Source organism: Alligator mississippiensis, chromosome 2, assembly GCF_030867095.1.
Source record: "Alligator mississippiensis isolate rAllMis1 chromosome 2, rAllMis1, whole genome shotgun sequence".
Taxonomy (NCBI): domain Eukaryota; kingdom Metazoa; phylum Chordata; order Crocodylia; family Alligatoridae; genus Alligator; species Alligator mississippiensis.
In genome coordinates this window covers 213,033,127-213,057,898 of record NC_081825.1, presented here as the reverse complement: position 1 = coordinate 213,057,898, position 24,772 = coordinate 213,033,127, and the positions used below count along the sequence as shown (strand labels likewise).

At 39.3% G+C, this 24,772-nt stretch overlaps 1 protein-coding gene across 1 annotated transcript in view; it reads left to right on the top strand.

The window, feature by feature from the left end:
* The window catches only part of SLC6A5 (solute carrier family 6 member 5), a 55,429-nt gene continuing 30,657 nt past the window's right edge, over positions 1–24,772 (top strand). Inside the window, exons 1-7 of the mRNA XM_019476652.2 lie at positions 1–132; positions 587–760; positions 7,145–7,286; positions 7,730–7,862; positions 13,644–13,778; positions 16,954–17,057; positions 20,999–21,123. Coding sequence (XP_019332197.1) covers positions 24–132; positions 587–760; positions 7,145–7,286; positions 7,730–7,862; positions 13,644–13,778; positions 16,954–17,057; positions 20,999–21,123 — 922 coding nt within the window. The 5' untranslated portion in view covers positions 1–23. The remainder of the gene's footprint in view (positions 133–586; positions 761–7,144; positions 7,287–7,729; positions 7,863–13,643; positions 13,779–16,953; positions 17,058–20,998; positions 21,124–24,772) is intronic.

The window sequence follows — 24,772 nt, the reverse complement described above, 5'->3', positions numbered from 1 at the left end:
GTGCGTTTCTCATCCCCTACCTGATGATGCTGGCTCTAGCTGGGATTCCCATTTTCCTCTTGGAAGTGTCACTGGGGCAGTTTGCTAGTCAGGGACCCGTGTCTGTCTGGAAAGCCATTCCTGCCTTACAAGGTGAGCCGAGCAAACAAAAAGCCCTCTTGGGATGGCGCTGCTACCTCCCCCGGGTTGTGCAATGCGGTCCCGCTTTGACCTTGAAACGCTCTTCCAAGAGCCCCTGGTGCCGAGCTCTCCGCTGCTCTGAGCATTGCCACGCAGCGCTTCACACCAGGCTCTTTCACAATTACACCCTCCTTTTTACTTCTGTTTCAGACTATTTAAAAAGAAAACAGAGGGATCTGTCATTGACTTGCATATCCAGTGCTGGGAGGGTGCAAGGCAACTATTATATATGTTATATATCCACCCTCCTTCTTGGAGATACATTTTATATCTGCACCAAATGAAAATGTTTCTTTACACAGACAAGGGCTTGGTCTTATATCTTGTAGTTAATTGATACCACACATTTATCAGTGCAATTATACTCTTTTCCTGCTCTCCTCTCTCTCTCTCTATTTTTTTGCAGGCTGTGGCATTGCTATGCTGATCATCTCTGTTCTAATAGCCATATATTATAATATTATTCTGTGCTACACACTTTTCTACCTTTTTGCATCCTTTGTACCTGTATTACCTTGGGCTTCCTGTAACAATCCCTGGAACACACCAGACTGTAAAGATAAAAACAAACTTTTACTAGGTAAGTTGGGGTGTGTACTCCTATCGCTGTATAGTGTGTGTGTGGGACTTTTCCATACTGTTTAGATGAGGAAGGCTTATGTTGTGGATCTAAGAGGTCATGAGGGAGGAATACTGTGGTTTTTATTTGGGTGACATCAAGTTCTGTATCTCGGCGGAGGTATCGTTTGGTAAATTGGTCTAGTCAGCCATATGTGAAGTTTTCTTTGAGATCTGCAGGCTCATCTTTTCCCCACTGATTTTTCTTTTTTTCAAGACTGAAGTAGAAAAATGAAATGGAATTTTTATTGTGGTGAAAAAAAAACCTAACTTTTCACATTGACTCACATTTCCTGGTTTTTCAATTAAAAAAGACAGACACCAGAAAGTTTCTATTCCACAAAAAGAATCTAGTTTTCAGCAGTTTTTTGATAAAAAAATATAATGTTTAAATCTAATTCTTTTGGTTTTTGATAAAAATACAATTTAAAGTCCAATTCTTTTGGTTTTTAATAAAAAAATATAATGTTTAACTCTAATTCTTTTTACTTAATATAGTTTTTGAAATTGGAAATTTTGTTTAAAAGCTGAAAAAGCCTGAAAAAATTATAAATGGTTAACCAAAAAATTCCCACAAAATAAATTGTTGATTTTTTTTTTTTAAACCAACCAAGTCTGTTCTATAATATTGTAGCACTTGCAAGGTCATCTTATGCTTCAAGGTTAAATGCAATTCAGTGCATTTAGACTGATAAGGCTACAGAAGACACTTCCTTATGCAATGGATCATTAAAATGACCATTTACTGATTACACCTTATTAATCACTGATATATAATCTTCATTGGTTAACAAAGCCATTTTGGGGGTGGAACAGGGAAGCCTGATGATGGGTGCATATTTCGGTCATTGATGCAGTATGAAGGAACCCAGGTGAACCAAATTTATATATAGTGTAACCTCATTGATTACATTTCAGTTATATCAGCAATAAATCTTGCCCAGAGTGTGCAATCACTGCACAAGTTTTTCTATTGGCCTGCAGGGCTGAGTCAGATCTTTCATTTTATGACTATGCGTGTTGTAGAAGCCTGATCCAAATGTCATTGACTTGGATTGCACCGTGAAATACCGCAGAATGAACCTTTTCATGTTTTCAAAGAAACTCGCTTATTCCATTTACGTATCTGATGAATATGCTTACTGAAAATAGTCTAGTTAATGGGATTGCAAGTGTGAATGCTCATTCGTTCAGTTCTCAGTAGTGGTAGTTAGGAAGTAGGAAGCTACTTTTAAATGAATAATAATGACTTTTCATTCTGAATACCTGGTAGAAAAGAAATGGCAAATCTCATCAAATAACAGTAAATTCAACAAACCATCATCTATTGGTGGATGTATGAGTCACCAATCCAACAGAGAGGAAAAATGACTGAGTGTATTATTCCTTATGAGTTTATTTGCTCAGCTTTACAAATGTACAAGAAGCAGTAGGAACATAATAAGACATAAAGATGTTTGCTTTTAAGATTTAACCCCCTGCCACTCCCCATTCATTTAAAATGGATATAAAGGACTTAAATGAGGAGTCAGGCTAAGTAATTTAGCATTTGACCCTCTGCTATGAAGTCAGTGAAAATTGGTATATATATCTGTGCTTAATTCTGATTGGGATTACAGGCCAAATTCCAACCTGATGTAGTCAGACTTGGTTCAGCGGAGCTTGTGAATGCTTACGCTGCAGTTGAATTGATCCACAGAACAATCTGAGTCTTAGCTCTACTGTTCTGAAGTCCGCCTTTCACATCTATCTATGACCTCTAGATAGAAAACTCCTTTATTTCTTTATTGTGTCTCTTTATTCTTCACCTTGGAAAGATAGGTGATGAACTAGGTGTTAGTTGTAAGTGGTTTCATGTATACACCTGAAAAACCTCAAAAACTCCCTTTCAAAACTGAATACCTAAAATATAACCCCTTCTCTGCTTAAATCATTTAATATCCTGTACTGACAAATGCTAAGAAAGCGTATCCTGAATACAGTACTATGTCTCCATTTAGCAAAACACTTGAGCATGAGCTTAACTTTAGGCACAAGCAAGCAAGCTGCAGACAAGTGTCTGCTCCTGGTGTTTTAAGTCAAACATGGGCTTAGCACTTCGCTGAATCCAAAGGCTTTACGTTTTAACGATATACCACAAACATGATTGGTTCCTACCTTACAGCTAATACCTTCCTACTTTTCTCATAGCTAAAATTTTATTGGTGAAACCAACTTCTCTGAAGAGATTATATTTTAGCTTGACCTGCACAATGGAGAGATTTGGGATGTCTTAAAATATTAGCCCTGACAGGTGTTGGAAGCATATAAAATTCATATCAATGTTCTTATATGAAAAAACAAGCACAGTTACTTCTGGAATGTAATTAAAGTGCTCTTCTGATCTAAAAATGTCTGCTTTTATTTATTAATAATTGCCCAAGTAAATGTAATTTTATGCTAACATCTTCCAATTTAGTCTAATCATTATTTCTCTTGTATGAGTGTTTGGCTTTGATGAATAACACTGCATACAAACAAATGAAGACTTCTTTGAGCATGGTTGCAGTGGATTAACATTGAAAGTACAACTGTGCCCTCTGCTGCTAACAAGTGAATAGTGCAAGAAAACCAAAGGCTTAAGAGAGCGAAGCTATAAACATTTAATGCTGTATGGAATTGCTGCAGTGCAGCAGAAGTGACCTTATGTGTCAATCACTCCCAACACCTACTGTGATTCAATAAAAATAGGATGGTTTGCAGCTAGATATGTAACCTAAGCATTTCTGTTGTAGCAAAGACTGCAAAGTTGCTACTTGTTTGTGTAATGTAGTCATATTGCTCAGTAAAGTGTATTTGCATCAGGAAAGGGAAGAAACAATTCTAGTGTTTATGTATGATTCATTTTCTGAGAGTATGAGTGAATGTTGACAGGGAAAGAGGGTATAGACATGCACTCACACACACACTGAGGCTGCCATTGTATTGAAAGGTTTCCTTTAAATGTGAAGGATATTAATTATTATCCCTGCATAGTGTCGCATGACTATGTATAGTAGTGGACTACCTTGTCTAGTTTTTCCACTGTAGTTTGAGAAAGAGAAACTGGAGAGGGTCTAGAGGCACACTTCGAAGATGATAAAGGGTTTCGAATACAAGGTGCACAAGACTGGAAGGAATAGGTATGTTTAGTTGGATGAAAACGGAATATGGTAGTAGGTTTCCATTATTTGAAAGGCTGCCTTAAAAGGAGATCGAGAAACTGTTTTCTTTTGCCACAGAGGACAGGACACAAGGAATTAGGCTTCAATTACAGCAATGCATATTTCAATCAAATCTCAGGAAGAACTTTCTAACCATAGGAATAGTAAGACAATGGAACAAGCTGCCTATAAAAGTTATGGACTCTCCTTTATAGTTTTTCCAGAAGAGTCTGGATAAGCATCTGTCTGGAATGATTTCGGAATAGCAAATCCTGCCTTCTGCACAGAGGATTGGAGTAGATGACACTTGAAGTCCTGTCCAACCCTCTGCCCTATGATTATAGGCAGAGGAAGCAAATTTGGGATATAATCTGACAAATTACCATATATTTTCTCATGGGAGTTCCAGGTATAAAGGCCTTCACATCCACAAGCAGGTAGAAATGATAGGAAAGCATCAGGGGAGAAAGGCAATGACAACCTAATGCCTCCCTCTGCTGGTTGCTTGCATTATGACAATACAAATTTCTGAGCAGTTTGAGTTTGCTTTTGAGCAACAACCTAAGCCCCCCAGTGGCAGCTAGCTATACTGATCAATGCCAAGGGGTAGTACAGGCTTCTTGCTGTGGCTGGATAACCTTCTTCATTTTATGTATTTTTTTTTATTATTTTATCACAAATATCCTGTAACATTGGACAACTCATAGGTGACCCAATGCAGTAATTCCATCCAGGGTAACTGAGAGCACTAATTTATAATTGTGAAAGTTCTGAGTTAGGAAGTTGATGAGCCTCAGTAGATTACATAGATACATAATGGGCATGTCTATATGTGAACATTTACTGCACAGTAAGCAAAATTACTGCACAGTAAGCAAAAATTACTGCACAGTACAGGCTATATGTGCATGCCCATGCTGCACAGTAAATATGGTGACTTACAACAACTTGTGCATAAAGTTGATACCTGCATCATGCAGGTATCAAACTTGCACCTAATTAGTTACTGCACAGTAATGCATGATGTCTTACTGCTCAGTAACACTGTGTTGTGTATGGACTGACTTGGGACTAATTTTAGTCCCATGTCAGTCCACACACAGCGTTATTGCATTTTAATGTCTGCACGTGCAGATGCTGGCCTAAACCCGCTTACTGCACAGTAAATTACTGTATAGTAAATGTAATGCACATGTAGACACGCCCAAAGGGTGTGTCTACCTGTGCATTAAGGTGCTTTTTCTAATGTGCATTAAATTTAGTACCTCCAATATGAGGTACTAAAGAAATACACATTAGGCTTCCTTAATGCGCAGTAATGAATTCGCATGGTTTTTACATGACACTTAAGGTATAGTAGCCTATTTTACTGCTCATTAACATAATTGCAGTTTTCTATGTGGTGCTTTAATGTGCAGTAAAATAGACTACTGCTCATTAAAGCGAATGTGAAGACACTCCCAATCTCTTTCGCATACACACCGTATAGACACACAAACACAATATGTCAGATATCTCACAGCAAATCCATTTAGAAAATCTTCTTTTCTTACTCAAATTAAAGAACTGTGGATTCACTTGTTTTTTTAACACATTGGTGACCTTTGCAATGTTTGGTAAAGCCAGTCATAAATGCAATCATAGAAGATTTTGAGTCAAGCTATAATTACTTCAGGTCACATAATTTGGATCCAGAATGACTTTAAGATTTCTCCAGTCGGGGGTTTTCAGATCTTGAGTTTAACTGCATGTTATGGGAATATCTACGGAGTGACATCTAGCTCTGGATCCAAATTCCCACAAAATTGATCTCTAGGATTTTAGTTAGATAATTCTGTGGCTAAAATACAACCATGTTACCTTCTTTAACATTTATGGCAGTGTACTTTGAACCCAGTTGTCCTTCATAGTTAGCTTCTTGTTGGAAATGAGATTGTGTAATTTGTTTATGTGTGAGTGGATTGTCATCTATTTTAGTAGACAGAACAGAAGAGTTGAAAAGGAGAGTCCTGGGTTCTTTGCCCCTGCTTATCTATATGCTGGAATGAGTCACTTGGGGACTGAATCTGCATCCTTTGCTCAGTCATAATAGCTGTTGAATCAAATCCACAAATCTTTTTATATCTTATATTATCTGTCTGTGGAAAAAAGGATAACACCACCAGCTAAATGAGATGGACATTGCCCCTTCAGATGCACAGTTTAATTATAAGGGAATAATTTACAGTGGACTTTGCTTTCGTAAATGCTAAAGAAAAGACACATGGTCAGGTATCCTAAGCTGACTGCCCATAATAGACTTATTAGAGTGTCTAGCCAGGAGATAGTAGGGGAACCAGTCTTCAGTGAGCGGAGTGTCATCTTGGGATGCAATCTATTAGTGGAACAGATATGTGACTGATATACTGGTACAACTTACCCTGGTATTGTTTTTTCTTAACTTTGAGGGGGTAAGTTCGGTCCAGAGCTAGAGTGACTTCTACGGGCATCCAGGTTGTAGCCATATTGCCCTAGAGGCAAAAGGAATCAGAACTCGTGGTAGAGGCAATATCTTTTATTAGACCAACTAGATTTTTGCAAGGAGAAGGAAGGAAATATGACTACATCCCTCTTGCCACCAAGCAACTTCAAGGTACACTGTTCCAACTTTTCTCTGAGCCTAAAATGAACTGTTCCAAACAAGAGATTTTACCACATCTTTAACTCTCCTATAAAATATGAACCTTCATTTCTACCTAAAAGAACTTTTACAATCTTTTCTCCTATGCCTGATGAAGGGTGCTTGTGCCTGAAAGTTTGCAATTAAAGATTTTTCTTTTGCAAAAATCTAGTTGGTCTAATAAAAGGCTCTCTACCTCTAGTCCCGATTCCTTTTGTACTGGCATAACCCTATATGGCATGTATTAGCATTGTATGTCTGCTCCACTTCTACCAGAGATTTTATAGTAAATACATTATGTGTCTTTTCCTTTTGTAAAATGCTGTTTATAAAGTGCATTGTGATCCTTGAACAGACGGTGTTATAGAGAAGAAAGATATATTAATATAGTAATATATTATTAAATAGGCCTACCTAAAGCAAAATTTGCCTAAACTACCCACCTGCACTAGAAAATAATTTAACCCTGTTCTTTTCTCCCTTTATTTGTATGTTTTCCTGATAGATTCCTGCATCATTGGTGACCACCCTAAAATACAAATCAAGAACTCTACTTTTTGTATGAGTGCCTATCCAAACTTGACAATGGTTAACTTCACCAGCCAAGGAAATAAAACGTTTGTCAGTGGAAGTGAAGAATATTTCAAGTAAGATCCCTGAAAAATGTCCAGTTCCTTTCCTGCTAGAGTTTGGTGATCACATGAAGTGGATCATATATGCAATAAATAATTGATCAGGGGAGTGATAATAAAACTATAACTACACACAGGCAATACTATGGACATTTAGATGTGGAGAATGATGGAGCCAAGTTTTAAGAGAGATAAATATTTAAATTTTTCTGTTTGTAGGGTGCCTAGTGCAATAGAGCCCTGGTCCGTGATTAGCCCTCCTAAATCCCACTTCAGTGCTAATAATAATAATAATAATAATAATAATAATAATAATAATGAAGTAAAATTTACTGGAGCCCTTGAAGTAGATGGGAAAAAAAACCCTTTCAGTACTATAAGCAATATCAAACTAGTATAAATGCTTTCAGGGATGGACTACTGCCTACTATCAGCGTCACTAACTTTTTGGCTCTTAGGTACTTTGCGTTGAAGATTTCTGCAGGGATTGAATATCCTGGTGAAATCAGGTGGCCCTTGGTACTGTCTCTCTTTCTGGCTTGGGTAATTGTATACCTATCCCTTGCTAAAGGAATCAAGACATCAGGAAAAGTAAGAATCTTTCTTTATAAACATAAATCAGTAACAGTGCACTAGGCTGTTTTTAAATTGGTAGTGCTATAGCCTAAGGTGCTGAATCTCTCAAAGGCACTGTCGGCATAAGCTATATGGGAACTGACTGGAAACTGAGCTTATTAAGAATTGTAAGTGGGAACAAGGACAAGCTGCAGGATAGAAGCGACACTTATAGCCATTGGTATTACAGGTGGGACATTTTGGGGAAGCTTCTTCCACATTGTGGGAACATTGTGGAGTGGAACGCATTGGATCCAAATATATTCCTTGTATATTTAAGACTCCTGTTAACTTCAGTAGGAATACTTGGTGCAGGACTAGGCAGCAGATGGCTGATTTAAGTAAATGTCAATTAAATTGTTTTACCAGGATTTTCTCCTAAATTTCTAATTAACCAGAAACTAATGGAATCAGCAAATTATTTTAGTTAGAAGTTCGCAGGCTTCTTAGAAATCTACAGAGACTTTCAAAGATTTTAAATGATCTATTTTAATGTGTTTATCAGCTGTGTTTCTAATAAGCAAAAAATGAGATCTTTACATCTTTCTGCACAGTACACATTGTTAAAACCATACTAATAGTTACAGTAGAAACACCTTCAGACATTAAAATTAAACTGTATCTCTAACATTACTAAAGGAAGAAAGTTTAAATCTCAGCCCAGAATTCCATTTTCTAGGAAGTACAATGGGAATTACAGACATTGCTGTGTACTTTTGAGGATTGCTTTTAGGACTGAACACCTCAGGGCATCCCTTTTCAAATGGATTTGGGTAGCAGCATACAGTAATCACTTCCTGATTATATTTTAGCTACTAATAACAGGATAGAATAGAAAATAAGCAGAAAACAAGTGGCTCAGGGAAAATCTGATTCTTTAAATGTCGTAACAAAGTGAGGAAATTTGCTCTCAAAATGCATGGGCAAAGTGTGAGAGGATCGAGAGAATAATCTGGGGTTTGCAGATGGTAAGCAATACCATTTCTTTAAGTGAACCTGTCACGGCCGGGGTCCTCGCGGAGGGCCGTGATCTCCTTGAGGTCCCTCGCTCCGTGTACAGGCCGGCCCAAGGCACCCTCTAATTCTCGCCCGCCATGTCTTTGATGGTAAATATAATGATGGGAGGCTGCCTTGTGTTTTCCCTGGGCACGGCTACTCGGGACCTCTGTCCCCGCGGTTCTTCCGGACCCCCTGGGGGTCTCCCGATATGGTGGGTGTTCCCCGGACACCCTAGCCTTGTGGGCTATGCGTGGCTCCTACCTCCCCTGATACCACGCCCCAAGCCTCGCAGATGTAATGGACATTGTCCGATCTGTCTCTCTCGTGCCCAGCCTCCCACTGGGCCTCCCCTGATGGTACGGTCCCGCTCAGGGACTCCCTAGCGGGCCCCGGTCCTATGGGTCAACCGCACGGGCACCCTCTCTGACCCTGGCTCCCCGCACTGCTACTCCCTGTCTTCTCGGGGCAACCGCAGCGCCCTGCCTCAGTCTGAGGGGTGTTACCGCACTAGCCTGCGGCCGGGCTCGCTATGCCCGTCTCAGGCTCCTCGGTAATTGCCCTTCTCTCTAGGGCTCCTTAGTATGGTGCTCCCCCCCTCTTTGGGGTTCGCCGTGCCCACACGGGGCTACTCAACAACATACAATGGCGCTCCCCCTCTGTGGGGTTTGCCGTGCCCACACTGGGCTACTCAATAACATACAATGGCGCTCCCCCTCTGTGGGGTTTGCCGTGCCCACACTGGGCTACTCAATAATATTGCCCCTTTCCTGGGGCTGGGGTCTATGTTCCCCCACGCGCAACCCGGGGTCTAGGTCCCCGTCCGCAACCTACGGGTTGCGCCCGCGACCCACTGGCCGCGCTCCTCGCCGCCAGTTGCTCACGCACTGGCGTGTGAGCTGCGCCTTCCCTGGCGCTATGCAGATAATGTGCCCTCTTGGCGCTAGGGCACCCCACACTCTCTGGGGTCCCTATAGTTGAGGCCTCCTCCAACCCCTACAGCCTCGCCCAAGCCTCCGGGTGTAATAACACAAACACAAAGCAAAACCACAAGCCCCTAGGCTGTAATATAACCACAAGCCACATGGCCATAACTCATTATCATAGCTCAAGCCTCCAGGGCTATCATGAGCTATACTTGCAACTCAGGCTTCTTCCCATATCTCAGCTGAGGGAGCTCCTGCCTCTCCAGCTGCCAACAGGGAACTGCCAGCCTGGCTCCGGCCCTGGGCTTTATAAGGGCCAGGCCCTGCCTCCTACAGGCAGCTGGCTCCCCTTAGTTGCTCCGGCAACCCACAGCTGTGCTCAATTGGCTCTGCCAGGGCTCTCTCCCTGGCAGTTTCTCCTCTCTATAGGAGCAGGCACTAAGGTGCCCTGCGACAGAACCTAATGCTAATGAAAAATGCTGGCCCCCAGCACGGGACTGAAATCCTTTCATCACAGGTTCATCTGGGAAGGAATAAGGAAGCTTTGGGGCATTGCTAATGTGCCTCAAGCCTACTCTGTAGGTTCACCTCCTTGGTGGAAAAAAAGGTTACCAGTTTCCAAGTCACTTAGGTTCTTGAGTTCCCTATTAATTTGGCTAGAAAGGGTGCCAGTTCTGTTAATGTTAGCTATATGGTTCTGTCACCTGCATAATCTGTCCACTAGGAACTGGACCAAGACTATACACTAATTTAAAAGGACTGAATGCTCAGTTCATTGTGGTATTCTCCTTTATATGGAAAGTAGTAACAATTTAACTTAAATTGGGTAAGCGCATAGACACTCCTTAGTTAGGGTTACAAGATCCTATTTCAGTTTAGCTTAAATGGATTCCTGATTGAATTAAAATAAACTAGACAAAGTGTTTTTACACTTTTTTATATTAATTTAACTGAATGAGTTAAACAGGAGTACATAGACAAGACCTGGGAGATAGAAAACTCATTTTCTTGCTTCTTACACATCCAGTGTTTCTGAAGTCATTGGTTCCCATTAGTACCAGTACAACTGATTGGTTTTATTGGGAAACAGCACATTAAATTGGGAACAGTAGTCATCTTAGATGACAGCAGCCACTATCCACTTTTCTTAAACAAAAATGAGAATTAAGTAAAGAATTGGAAAATTCTAGGTAAAAAGTGCAGCATCGTATTTTATTCTAATTACGATAATCAATAGGCTGTGATTGTAAGCTTTGACGCTCATTGCTCCTTTTTGATAAATAATTAGTATTAATTGAAAATATTCCTCATTGCACTTTTAGATCACACATGTACAGATTTGGGGGCTAATTCAACAATGTCTTTTCTCTCTCCTGCCACCTCACAATCTAGCTTGTTTTTTAAAGAAATGACTATCAAGGAACCTATTGTAAACAATTTTGTTCTAACAAGCAGCTCACCATTGTTTATTCATTAGCCATGCACATGTTATAGCAATATTAATTATGATTCATTCATCTAGCATTAATGTGCATGCCATCTGCAACTGCATTGATGATTGTGTGTTCAGTGACTATGTTTTAATGAAATATGCCTCTGGTATCTTTAAAGTCTATTCAGATTTTAAGATTATACTCTTGTGTTTTCAAAAGAGCTTTTTCTGTACACCCTATATTCAGAGCAAATCTATCATGTATATAGGTAAGATTTAAAAAATGTCTCAAGTGTTTTAGACCCTGTTTTCAAAAGTGATGTAGGTAGACAGGTGTCTACCTCTCATTGGGTAGGTTTACACTGGTCCCGCTGGTCTTGAGACTGCTGCCAAAAAGACATATATATCCTACCCATGCATTTCCACTCTGCACACCCCAAACTGGAGCTGAGGTGGTGAGGAGCCTGGAGATTCCCCTGCCCCCAGCCCTGATATGTGATGGAAATAACTATTTTACCACACATTTTAAATCTCTACATGTACACAGTGTAACAGTTCAGTGATGATGCCACAGAAATGATCCTGGTCTGCTCCCTCCCACTTTATATGCTTCAACTCTGAAAGTCAGGTGGTAATGGTCCAGACTGTTGCTCTTGAGAGAGCCTGAGCTTCAGATTTTCATGTTAGTGTTGGGGATACCCCTCAGGCTGTCCTTACCACCTCATTTCAGAGTTGACACATGCAGAGTGGGAGCAAGGACGGGGGTTTATTTCTGTGGTGGCATTGCTGGGTACTCTGCCACCATGGTGCAGCATAACCCAAATGATACAGGGCAACATTTTTTGATTAAATGTATTATTTTGAGGAACTAATATAAACAAGAACATTGTGATCTGTTTATGGGCAGTTTGCTGAAAGGAAGAGATGAAACTGATTCATTGTTTCATAGTTGTTAGGAGCTGGCAGGGACCTTGCAGATCATCAGGTCCAGTCCCCCTGCACTAGGCAGGAAAAGACACCTGGGGTCAAGTGACCCCAGTGAGGTGACTGTCCAGTCTCCTTTTGAAGATTTCAAGGGTAGGTGATTGCACCACTGCTGGAGGGAGTTTATTCCACATTCTGGACACCCTGACTGTGAATAAGTTTTTCCTGATATTAAGCCTGAATCAGCCTTCCAGGAGTTTGTATCCAGGAGTTTGATAAGCAATTCGATTATCATGAGTACCTAGGGAGTTCTAGTCAATTAAATGTTTTAGTCATATATTGTGTCTTTGATGTCAATTACTTATATACCTCATAATCAACCTATTATACTTTGGAACAGTCACAATTTTACATTATCACTTGCACTGGGACAAAAATATCATTGTGGTCCCTCAATGCTTCATTCCTCTGCAATTTCCCAGAAGAGGTTTCATAAATAAAAGCTGGTGAGATACTGGGGAAGAGAAGACTGCCTATACAGCAAGAGTTGAGGGTAGGGGCAAATGCTAATCCCAGAGAGGTTTCAAATAAGGGGGAAGCTAGGAAAATAGGTTTACAACTCACTTCAATTCAGCGGGTAGAAGTTGAAGATTCGAGTTCCAAGGTGGGAAGCACTTCAAATCAGACTTGAGATCTTGATTTAGTCTTTTTATCTGACCAACTGGAACAATTTCACATGATAATCTGAATCTCTGGAATATTTCATAATGAATCCAAGAGATTAGATACATGGTGTCTGATCCCAATGTCACTAAAGTCAGTGTCACTCCTTTCACTGCTAATTTCAAATGAACTTTCTTTTCCTCATACATGAATGAATTTATTTCTTTTCTCTACATGAGTGAATTCCTTTCTCTACATGAATTAATTTATTTCCCCCATACATTTTCAAATGAACATCGCATTGGTCCAATACTTATTTAAATAGCGATGCATATTTATTAAGAAGTGTAAACAAACACAATAACAAGAATCTTTCAGGGCTAGCCATTTACTGGAAAATAATGTAGAGGAAGTTAGAGAATGAACCAAATACTTACCTAGTGTACATTGCTCATTTGACTACCACAGAGCTAGGTCAGTTTCCCTCTGCTGGGGACCTGACTGGATATTTGAAATTGGATGAAAAATCCGACTTTCATTCCCATTCTCTCCTGACTCTGTCCCTTAACTGTCTAGTACCTCAGTACCCTGTGACTCAGCCTTTAATATCATTGCTATTGTCACTAGCAAGGAGAGCTATAAAAATGACAGCCTTGTCAGGTTTCTTGGGAAATAATCCTATTGTCTTTGCAGCCTGTGGCCAGTGTCTCTGATGCTGAATAATTTCTTTTTTCAGGGAAGAGTATAATACTCATACTTGATTTTTTTATATGGCTTCAAATAATCCAAACCAATAATCTTTTGTGGTGTTTCTAGGTGGTGTATTTTACTGCTACGTTCCCTTACGTGGTGCTTATCATCCTACTTGTCAGAGGAGTAACGTTGCCAGGAGCTGGGGCTGGAATTTGGTACTTCATCACGCCTAAATGGGAGAAACTAGTGGATGCAATGGTGGGCTTATTATTCCAGTTATAACACTCTGATTGGGTGAATAATTCATATAGATTTTTACTTACTGTATATTACAAATACATATGAGGTGTGCAAAACTGGTATTTTTATCATGTCATGTTATCTGCACAGCCTTATTCACATCTTGTTAATGTGTTGTATATTTAATTATGCTACCATATAACCTGTTACATGGATATTTATCAGCTGTGTGTGCATGTACCTATGTCTGTGTATAAAGTACATGCAATGTCATATATATGAACATTATTTTATATTTTGTTGCAATATTTTATGAATATTTTACCTGAATCCCCAAAACAGAATGTTTCAGAGTAGATGTATGATAAATACTAAGAAAACAGAGAAGTAGGACAGGGTTAGAAAAGTTGGTTTCTGAATTGTCCTTTGTTATTTTATTGTACGCAGAATGCATTACACTTTCATGAATAGCACAACCTACTTACATGAAGTATAGTTTTATTTCTGTAAATGACTTCACATTTCCTGAAAGCAGATGCATTTTATTCACTAAAAATTAAGATTATTCTGAAACAGGATATCCTGCTTCAGTTGTTATCAGATATAGTCATATAACATTCTCTGCTCAATTATATTTCTGTATAAAACTGTGCTGATGTAGAACACCTGCATTCCTCATGCTACAGCTGTATTTTATGGATGAACAGATCTACTAACTGTCCAATGAAGGTTAAGGTTAATAGATTTGGCACCTAAATCCTAGTACTGGAAAAATCAACAGCATGTCTTAGGAAAGGGGTCATGTCTCCTTTCAAAATGGCTTCTTTTCCCTATACAATTACAAATTATGTTTAATAACTAATAGCTTATTGCTTATCATCATCATCATCATTGTTATTGTTATTAACTTCCTCCTCATCACCATTTACTAATTTGATGCTGACAACAGATAGGGCCTGAAGAGGGTGCTCAACCATAGAGGCATAATAGTGTAGGGTGAACTTCAGATATTAAATTCAAGTCTTAGGGAGAGATAGTTAGCCATATAAATTTGAAGACTAGGATTAATGAAATCTGTTAAGAAGTGTTAACAAGTCAGGAAATCAGCTGATTTTTCCAACATTTTAATAATCTTTCCCAATAGAAATTAGGTGCGATGTTAGTTGCATCTAGATCAGAGCTGGAAAATAGTTCCCTTGTGGTTGCATACTAAAAATTATTTGTTAATTAGCAGCTTCTGTGTGTTTGGCTTTTTGTTTTGTTTTTTAAATCCTGTGTTGTTGTGAGTAATAATACTTTTCCAAACAAAGTGCAAACATTTTACATTATAAGTATGAGCAGAATATTGGGACCCAACAGTGGGAAGTAAAGAGGGTGAGAACTTTTGTTAGCAAACTGAGGCTCTCCGAACATGTAAGTATGTGTCTAACCCTGTAAAACCCAGCACCATTTCTACCTGATAGACCTGATTAAGAAATAGAAATCTCCCTGTCATCTTTGCCATGTCATTTGAATGCTCTCAGAGAGATGAAACAACACAGTTTACTTACGTGATCCTCTCAAAAGATGGGTGTTGTTTGAATCTGAGGTTTGGCTTCAGACACACCTCCAATTTTTTCCCTTATCTAGTGAAGGGTTAGACTTCAAGGATAAGCAGGGGGAGGAGAGGAATGTGTGTGTGTGAATGGAGAAGAGGCAGGGAGATTTGTTTTTATAGAAACTACCTTAACCTTTTGGTATTCTCTGGGAATGACTCTGTTGAGATATCAGACCTTGGGTGAGTATTGCAAGTTCCAAAGGGAAATATGCTATCAGCCTTTTGGTGATATAATAATTGTGATTTTTGTACCTCTTCCAAGCCAATTGCCATGCAACCAAACCTGGGAAAACTACTTTTAATTAGGTTTAGTGATTAGACCTTTCAGAAGACTCATTTCCCAATTAGCTAAATCAGCAGAGAGATTCCTGAAGTAGCTTATGAAAATCTTTCTGAAGTAGAATGAGAAATGCTGAGAGTTGAACAATTTTGGAAGCCTGGCCCCACTTATTAGCCTAAATGGGAGAACTGTTATTTTTTTAAGTATTTTTTTTTAATAATCTTTGTTTAAAAAAATAAAAAAATTGAAGACATTTCTCAATATTAAGAAGTATAGTTGGTTGGAACACCTTCCCCCACCATGTATTTCTTGTGTTTTCATTGAAACATTTTTAATAAAGTGACTCAATATTGGCAAATTTTGACTAGCTCTACTAAAGATGAAGAAATATTTTGGAAAGTGAATCTAAAAAAACCCTTGCCCTAAACGCTTGGAGACTTGCTCATGTTGTTTAGAAAATCACTAATATTCTGTAGTACAGACAGTATCTGGGATTTTTACTTTTTTAGAATTCTTGGACCCAGGATGTGGGGGGGGGGGGCAAGGGGTATATATTTTGATTTTACTAAATTGGCTTGCAAGTGGTCACAATTTCCACTGAAACTCATACATTTAAAAGATGTTTTAACTGGCTTCTACTATGTGAAATATTCTATTAACCAGAATTTCCAGCCAGACAGGAAGGGGGAGGCGGGGAAGCTCTCATGTGGTGACAACCACCACCAGTCCCTCCCCTGCCTCCCCTGCACTGCAGGGTTTTTCAAAAAGGTTGAAAACCCCTGCCTCAGATAACTGGAATTTTTAGATACCTGGCATCTCCCTTACCCCACTCATGCCAGTTAACACAGCTTTTACTGTATGAAATTTGGTTTATACTGTATATTTTAACATAAAAGTACAGCTAATTACTTACATCAAGAGAAGAATATTCCACTTCGAGTGGGTACCTGAAAGATGACCTAGTGGTATTGAATTACACTGTTTTCTTTGAACATGGCAAATCCATTCTATCTCATACAGAGCATTATTCACTGAATATTTATGCCTTCTCTCCCTGCCAAAGATTATATTCTGTTCTCAGTTAAGTGGCATGTTCTTATTCGAGCTAAAGTTCAATTCATTCAAATGGATATCATCTAACGGAAGGCAGAATTTGTCCATAACTGTTTTCCTACTGACATTAGTTGCACTAGTATTGTTTAAAATAGTTGTATGTTAAGCTCTCAATGGTAATATTAAGTACTGTTACTGATTTTTATGACTTTACACAACCCTTTACCGAGGCAGAAACTGTTTTATCTTCTGTGCTTTCCTAGGTGTGGAAAGATGCTGCCACTCAGATTTTCTTCTCCTTATCTGCCGCATGGGGAGGTCTAATTACTCTCTCTTCCTATAACAAATTCCATAATAATTGTTACAGGTATGTAAGGATAAAGTCACTTAATATTATTAAAGACATGCCAGCATGTAGCTAGTTCCAAAATACACATTGTGCGCTTTGAAATCTGGTTGGAAAGGTCTACTATTTTATTATTGAGGGGGAGGGAGGTTTAATTTCAAAATCCACCACTTCCATGATGTGCACTGGGCTTCTCTTTGTCTCTTTTCACAATATGTTTTCATCATAAGCAGTCACTCATCTGGGAAACTGTCTAGGAACATAGGCACTATTCCACATCATGTTCATCTCTGCTGAAGAGCAAACCATGATTAAAATTAAGTGAAGGTTGTGAGATGTGTGTATAGTTTCTATTGTAGGGGGTGCCTTTCTTTAACAAAGCTAATTATTACAGCTGCAGTTTCATTGCACGAAATTAACACTAAAAAAAACAACAAAGCAAAACTTGTTGAGCCACTAAGGTGAAGCATGTTTCCTTGACATCAGAAGATTTTTGCAAGAAAAAAATGGTATATACTATTCCCTCTCAGGAAATCTACTGAATAAATTCTTTCTTTCTTTCTTTTTAAAGAAAAGAAAAGTATTTACTAAAATGTATATAGTATCTATCAGAATTGGTAATTCATATGCTATTACAGTGCTCTGGCCCTCTTTCTTAATTAACAGTTTGTTATTTTGAGAGCCAATCATTCCACAAGAGCATAACTTCCACTGATTTCATTGGGAATGAAGAGGTGCCTATTTGGGAAAGCATTTCTATTTAAAACAGAATTTCAGGGGAAAAGCAGGTGAGAAAACTCTAGTCTTTCACTTCTGGCAGCTCAGTAAAATATCTAAGTGATAAATTAAGGAGCATGGAAAATATTTACTTGAAGCTTCAAACCAAATGTAAACTATCAAGATTAAAGCATATTTTGATAGATCAAAAAAATCCTTGCCTACATTATTGGTAAAGAATTTATGGAAGTAAAATTGAGAAGCTTCGTATTTCTTATTGTTATAAGTTTAGGATATAGACCAACTTAACAATTGCATTGAAATCTGGTGAATGTGTCATTAATATAACTAACTGCTATGGTATTATAAGTTTGTATATTGAATCACCACCAGAGTCTATTTTTGTTGTTTTTGTTTTATTTAAAGACACTTCAGCTGATTAGTTAGCCATTAAAGCATTATTAGTCATATCCAAATATACACACATTAAATCACAAATCGGTTTGACCCTGGTCAGCAGTCAGTTTCAAAGGGACTGACCTATACCTTGCATTACACCATTCAAGCCATCTGATGCTTTCAAATCAGTGGGCATTCTTCACTTTTCTTGGCTTAACAAGACACAGATGGTTAACCATTCTATTTTGCAGTATTATCTTCTATTTTAAGTGCAAGTATGGGTGCAAAGCAAATTTATTTGATTATTTTACTATATCATAGTCATGTAATTCTTACATAGTGAGCACTGTACATTTTTATAAGAAAAAATTGAACATGAAGCATTTTTCTGTTTAATCATAACATTCTTACATATATGAGCCAGAGGGTATGCAGTCTACACTTAAAAGTTTTGTAAGATTTTTTTTTCTTCATTATAAATGTGAAAAAATATTCTTTATTATGTCTTGATATGGCAGGCAAAATACATCTCAAGAAAATCTGAAAATGGCAAACTGCTGATTCTTTGAGCCCTGATACATGTTCAAATTAAACCAGCTATAGGGTTCTTACATGTTTTGAAGCACTAACTTTGTAGCTGCTTGGCTCCTTTTATAGCTGCATAGTCATTTTTATGGTGTGATAATTACTTTGCACATGTGGCTGGTCTAAATTCATTACGCGATTTACCAGTTAATTGAGTAATATATATAACGTGTAGCAGGGGCCTTAGTCACTCATGGGTAAGAAGTCAGTGTTACCAACTCCCTTGGAATAGTGAATTAACTAGATTTTACTGTGTATTGATGCAGAATGATATTGCTGTTCACTGTTATGTTGTACTTGTGCCTGCATGCTCCAGTGGCTACCCAACTGTGCAAAACCCTTGTAACTTAACAGCCATGTATCTCACTTGCATTGCTGTGGTAGCATGCAGGTGTGCCCCCCCCCAACTTTCCATGCATTCAGAATTTCCCCCCAAAAGTCAAATAGCTGCTTTTTGTTATGCTTCCAGGGCAAGCCCAATGCTGTTCTTGGTTCTGATCATGCTCAAATACAAAAAGGATTGTTGCACGGAGGAAGGTGGTCAACTGTTCCCTGCGCCCACAGGGGACAGGACCAGAAGTAATGAGTTTAAATTGCAAAATTACTTAGGTTAGATTTTAGAAAGAACTTTTTAACCATTAGGTCAATTAAGTAATGGAACAGATTGTGTAGATGAGTTGAGAATCACCATCACTGGAATTTTTATGGGCAGGTCAGACAAACATTTTACTAGGATGATTTAGACAGGGATATTAATTCAGCAGGGGACTGGACTAGTTGGCTTTCTGGTATCCCTTCTAGAGCTATTTTCTTTGATTCTGTCACAATCATAAGGAATCCTCTGGACATGCACCCAAAAACAGCATTTTTTTTCTTTCTCTGGAAAGGAGAGGGTGGGGCATTTGTTGCCTGTGGAGCAAGAAGAAGTTAGGTAGTGCATGATTTCACAGTGGCAGTCTCTAGAAGTAGCCAGTGAAATGTAGATATATTCTGTTTTACTTTCTGGCCAGTTCATTCTAGCATTGCAAATGCAAATTTAATTTTTCTTTTTTTTAGAGTTGTCTCCATTGCCTTTTTTTTTGTAAACTTTACAAACCTATCTATAGTTGCACAAGGTTTCTTTAAACCTTCTTTGTAACACACTCTAAATGTTATAAACTCCTTTATAGTCTCCCTGTTTCTGAAACAGCGCCAATGTTATTTCCCACTCCTTTCTAATTCTGAGGATTATCCACAGCCAAAAGCCTTCCTTTGGAATATGATTAGCATACAGTGATCTCCTTCCAAGCAGAACATTATCTACTTTCAGCAGACTTGACGAACGATAATCTATTTAATACTATCTTGCTTAAGGAATGTTCCAGGAGGGACTCAAGGTGTTGTCAGCTCAGCATGGTTCTTGACAGCTTTCTAGATTGCTTTTCATTTTAGGCCTACTGAGTAAGCAAGATGGTAAGCAATTCAGTGCCAACTTGGAGAAAACTATTTTTCCCCCGAGTCTGAATTTTTGACAAATAGTTTGCTTATTCTTAAATCATAGCAGTTTAAGTCAGAATCTCTCACACACACTTGTATTAATGGCAGGATAGACAGTGTAGCCACTAGGTAAGATCTATGAAGAGGGATCATTACATATTCTTTTTTTCTTGTAAAGTCACATCTGCTTACAGAATAAGGCATATTGCTCAGGCACTCAAGTCTCTTGAGAGTGCTCCTTGCAACACTGAAAAATAATAAGCACAGTATCAAAAAGTATTTTAGAATGACTGCATGGAAGGGAGTGTACTTAGGGGAATGCACCTGGATTTGAAAGCTTTGACTTGAGTTGTCTGATTTAAATCCAGTAAAGACAGACAGCAGTTGAAAGTCTGATGCCTGTTTGGCAGCCTTCATGAAATGCATTAAACAGGAGAAAATCCCTGACTTTACTGCAATTCTTGATAGTTTCTTCAAGTTAATAACCCTTTTTCAAAGAACTGAAAAGGCATGCAGACCTAATGTACTTTTGAAGTTCCTGCTAGATTACTAGTGGGTCAATGAAAGGAAACTTGTACTCGTGCCTGCCTCTTGTTTCTTATCTGAAGACTTCCATCTCTGGGTCTTTCTCACATTTTAATCACACTAAATTCACTGGAGAAGGGATATGCAAGTGTTTGCATAGAAAATAATCCTTATTCTTATAGCTTGTGTATGAGAATGTACTGCATTTGGATCTCTCTCTTACTTATTATATCAAGCTGGCATATGCTTTTTCTCCTCAGAGACACGCTGATAGTAACATGTACCAACAGTGCCACAAGTATATTTGCTGGCTTTGTCATCTTTTCAGTTATTGGCTTCATGGCAAATGAACTTAAAGTAGATATTGAAGATGTGGCAGATCAAGGTACTGTACACTACTGTTGCATAACTTAGGTTGGATTCTGAAGTGCATGGTATAAATATCTTTTAATGATATAGATGTTGCAATGCAAACATGTATCATTTAGATGGGGAACTACTAAGCCATCTATGTGGGCCTTTAATACAGTTGCTGTGCTGAACTGTCCAATACCACCTAGTGCCTGTGGGGTTTTCAAAATACTACAGTAAGCTATCTTGCTGTTTATGGGTAGAAGAAAAAAGAAACTTAACTAAATGACTGGTGATTTTAGACCCCTGCAAGATTAATTCAGATTAACCCACAGTCTCTCTAAGCAACCACCAACCCTCCTTGCTGCTTCTGTTTCTACTTCCTGAAGTCCAGTAACAAGTAAAAGGGGTTCTTGACTTGAGATTTGAAGTGAGGGTACTGTGGATATCGTTGATAGAGATGAATGTGCATGACTTGGGAGTGTGAATAGGTAATTAAGTCCTGGGAGAGAGAGATAGGAAAGTAAAGATTTGTTGGATGAAAAAAGGGAACTGGGGAGAGGTTAGAATAGGAAAGACAGTACAGCTAAGTGCTGACATTGGGGAGGTTAGCACCAGGTTAGATAACATTAAAAATGGCCACCCAATATAAGGTAAGTTTGGATCGGGGGTGTTGGGTGGATGGGGGGGGGGGGAAGTAGGCTTGTGGGGGATCAGGAGTCTAAAGGGAGATGGGGGAAAGTGGGATCTGCAGGGAGATTGGGAGGCAGGTGGGATCCACAGGAGTGTTTGGGGGTGCAGGTGGCATCTGTGGGGGGCATGGAGGGGCAGGCGGGATCCATGGGAGGGATCAGGTGACATCCGTGGGAAGGCTTGGGGGTGCAGGGGAGGCATGTGGTGTCTGCAGAAGGGATTGGGGGTAGCCAGCAACCGCAGGGAGTTACCTGGGTCTGGGAGGGTTTGGTGGCATCAGGAGGGCTTGCAAGGTCTTCAAGGGAAGCTTAGGAGAACCAGGGGCTATTTTTAGCCCACTGAGACTCCCTTGTAAACCTACCCCTACATCTCTCCTGCCTCTTCCCTATACCGACGCTTACTTCCTTAGTTCCTAGCATTGGTGAGTGCTAATAAAACTGGCACCTGAAGTGGCTTGTGAGATGGGGGGTGATGTGGGTGGGGGAAAGGGGGGGTCTGGCTGGTCCACAGGTGTGGCTGCAAGTGGCATGGGGGGCGTGCTAAAAATAGCCTGGTGCCAGGGGATGGGTAGGAAAAGCACAGCCCCAGGATGGGTCAGCAGCTGGGCTTTCCCACCCAGGGGCTGTGCAGGTAACTGTACAAAAGTTCCATTCACCAGTTTTACCTAGATTGATTAAATTTGAGTGTACATTCATCCAGGTCTATCTTGGCCTGGGTTCTACCATTTTTAGAGAGGTCTGTGTGCACAGAACTTCTGTACTGTTACGGGTTTAGATTTGATTTCCAATCACTGAGATTGGTCTAAGTGTAAGGTCTGCACATGGGCAAACTATGTTAGATTGGGTGGCTATTTTTAACCCTATCTAACCTCTCTCAAGCCTCCCCATATGCGTGCACTTAGCCTGCATGTATTTCAAAACCCAGCAACTCCCTTTTCATTAAAGAATACCAAATGGTAGAACTTCTTAAAAAACACAGACATTTGGATAAGCTTTCCAGACTTTTTCCTGTTTGTGGTTGAATTTTGAATGACTGAGCAATTCCTGATTCAGTTCTATTAACATATTGTACTGACACACAATGTGTTGATGTCAGTGTAATTTATCTTTAATTTGTTCACAGATGTAAATTGCACAAGAACAGAGATGACTGGCTTGTTTCTATGGACCATGAAACACATGCTGGTATATCATATACTAGTCCATAGTTACAGGAGATTTTTTTTTTAGGGGACAGTTTTACCTCAGAGTAAAAATAATTTGAGATGCAGGCATAATATATTCACACTTGTACAGTCTTTTCGTAAGTACATAAAGAGAATGGACACAGTATGATGGCCCTGCACCAAGTAAGTCACACTCTGAGATATAGTTACCTGGGGAAAAAATGTAGTAACTAGATATCTGCATAAATTACACCAGCATATGAGTTGTGTCTGGCTCCCTCAGAATAACCCTTAGTTTGATCTGTTGAGAGCTGCTGAGTGTTACTATACAAATAACTAATAATAGTAACATCTGAGGAATAGAGTGCTGCCTTTACATTTAATGAAAGTAGCTTCAATCTGAGCGGTTATAGCACGTGACTGACCACCCTTTTGTTATAATTGCATCCAGGCTCCACAGCTTTGGTATGTTTTTTCCACCCAGAACATAATGGAATATGTGTAGCATCCTTGGCATACAGTAAATCTTAAAGGTCTTTTTTTCATTCCAGTAATATTTGAATGTGATGTGCTATTTTATGTTCTTTGGCTGTGGGCTAAGGATCTGTTTTTTACCCCAGCATACTTTTCCTATTCAGCAAGATTGCTTATCTGTTTGTTATATTAACTAATTTCCCTACTCTGAGTGGAAAGTGTGTGCGCACATGTGTGCATGTGTCGTGCATGCATGTGTACATACACACACACATATATATATACACATATATATGTATGTGTATGCACACGCACACACACTTTCCACTCACAAAGTATGGAAAAAATGTGTGTATGTAGCTATATCTATATATCTATATATGTGTGTATGTATATTTGTGTGTGTATATGTATGTGTGTGTGTGTATAACTGTGTCTGTATATATTTCTATTTGCTTGCCACACTTAAGATTTTGATGTCACCATTGTGCTTTGAGTATAACACTGTACTGGAAATATCTTTTTTTATCATCTCCCATACTATTTTATGATCCACTAGCATTGAATTAAGCTCTGATGAAAATGACAAAAACATCCATTCAGAGGTAAAGGGATCTCTTAAATCAGGAGTGGCAAACTCATCCACCCGTGTGAGCCAGAAGAGCATCTCTGGTCTGGTCTGAGGGTCAGATCATGCCACCCCAGATCCAGTGCACAGGACTGATACAATGGAGTGCAATATATAGTATGCTCACTGTGCTGTAAGCAGTACCTATGGTGCCAGGTCCTGGAGCAGGACCTGTGCATGCTACACACATCACATGGACTGAGCTGACTATGCATACTGCATGTGGCACAGAAAGCTGGCCTGCCCTGTCATACTGGTCCTGCATACTGGCTCTGGTACAGCCCAGTCCAGACCAGCTGCAGATTCAGGATACAGGGTCCATCTCGCTCAGGTGTTACATGCAGCTTGCGCTCTGGATAGACCTCCTGTGCTGCATGTAGCGGCCATGGCTCCAGGCCAGCCTACATGCAAGATAGGCTCTGTATGCCACCTGTGATGTGCTGGGTCAGTCCAAGACCCATGGGCTAGATCATGTGGCTCCACAGTCCAGATCCAGCCTGTGGGCTGTATGTTTGATGCCCCATCTTAAATAATAGGAAGACAGAACCCTTTGAGACTAAAGCTTCAAGGCCTTTGAACCATACTACACAATGAAATAAGATGAATTTGAAATAATTTTGCCAAAAAATCCATGTGTGCATACACAACTTCTTGCATCTACCCATGGGAATGTTAAAAATATATCTCATTAACCTTCAGCAGTAATATAATATTTTCCAAGCC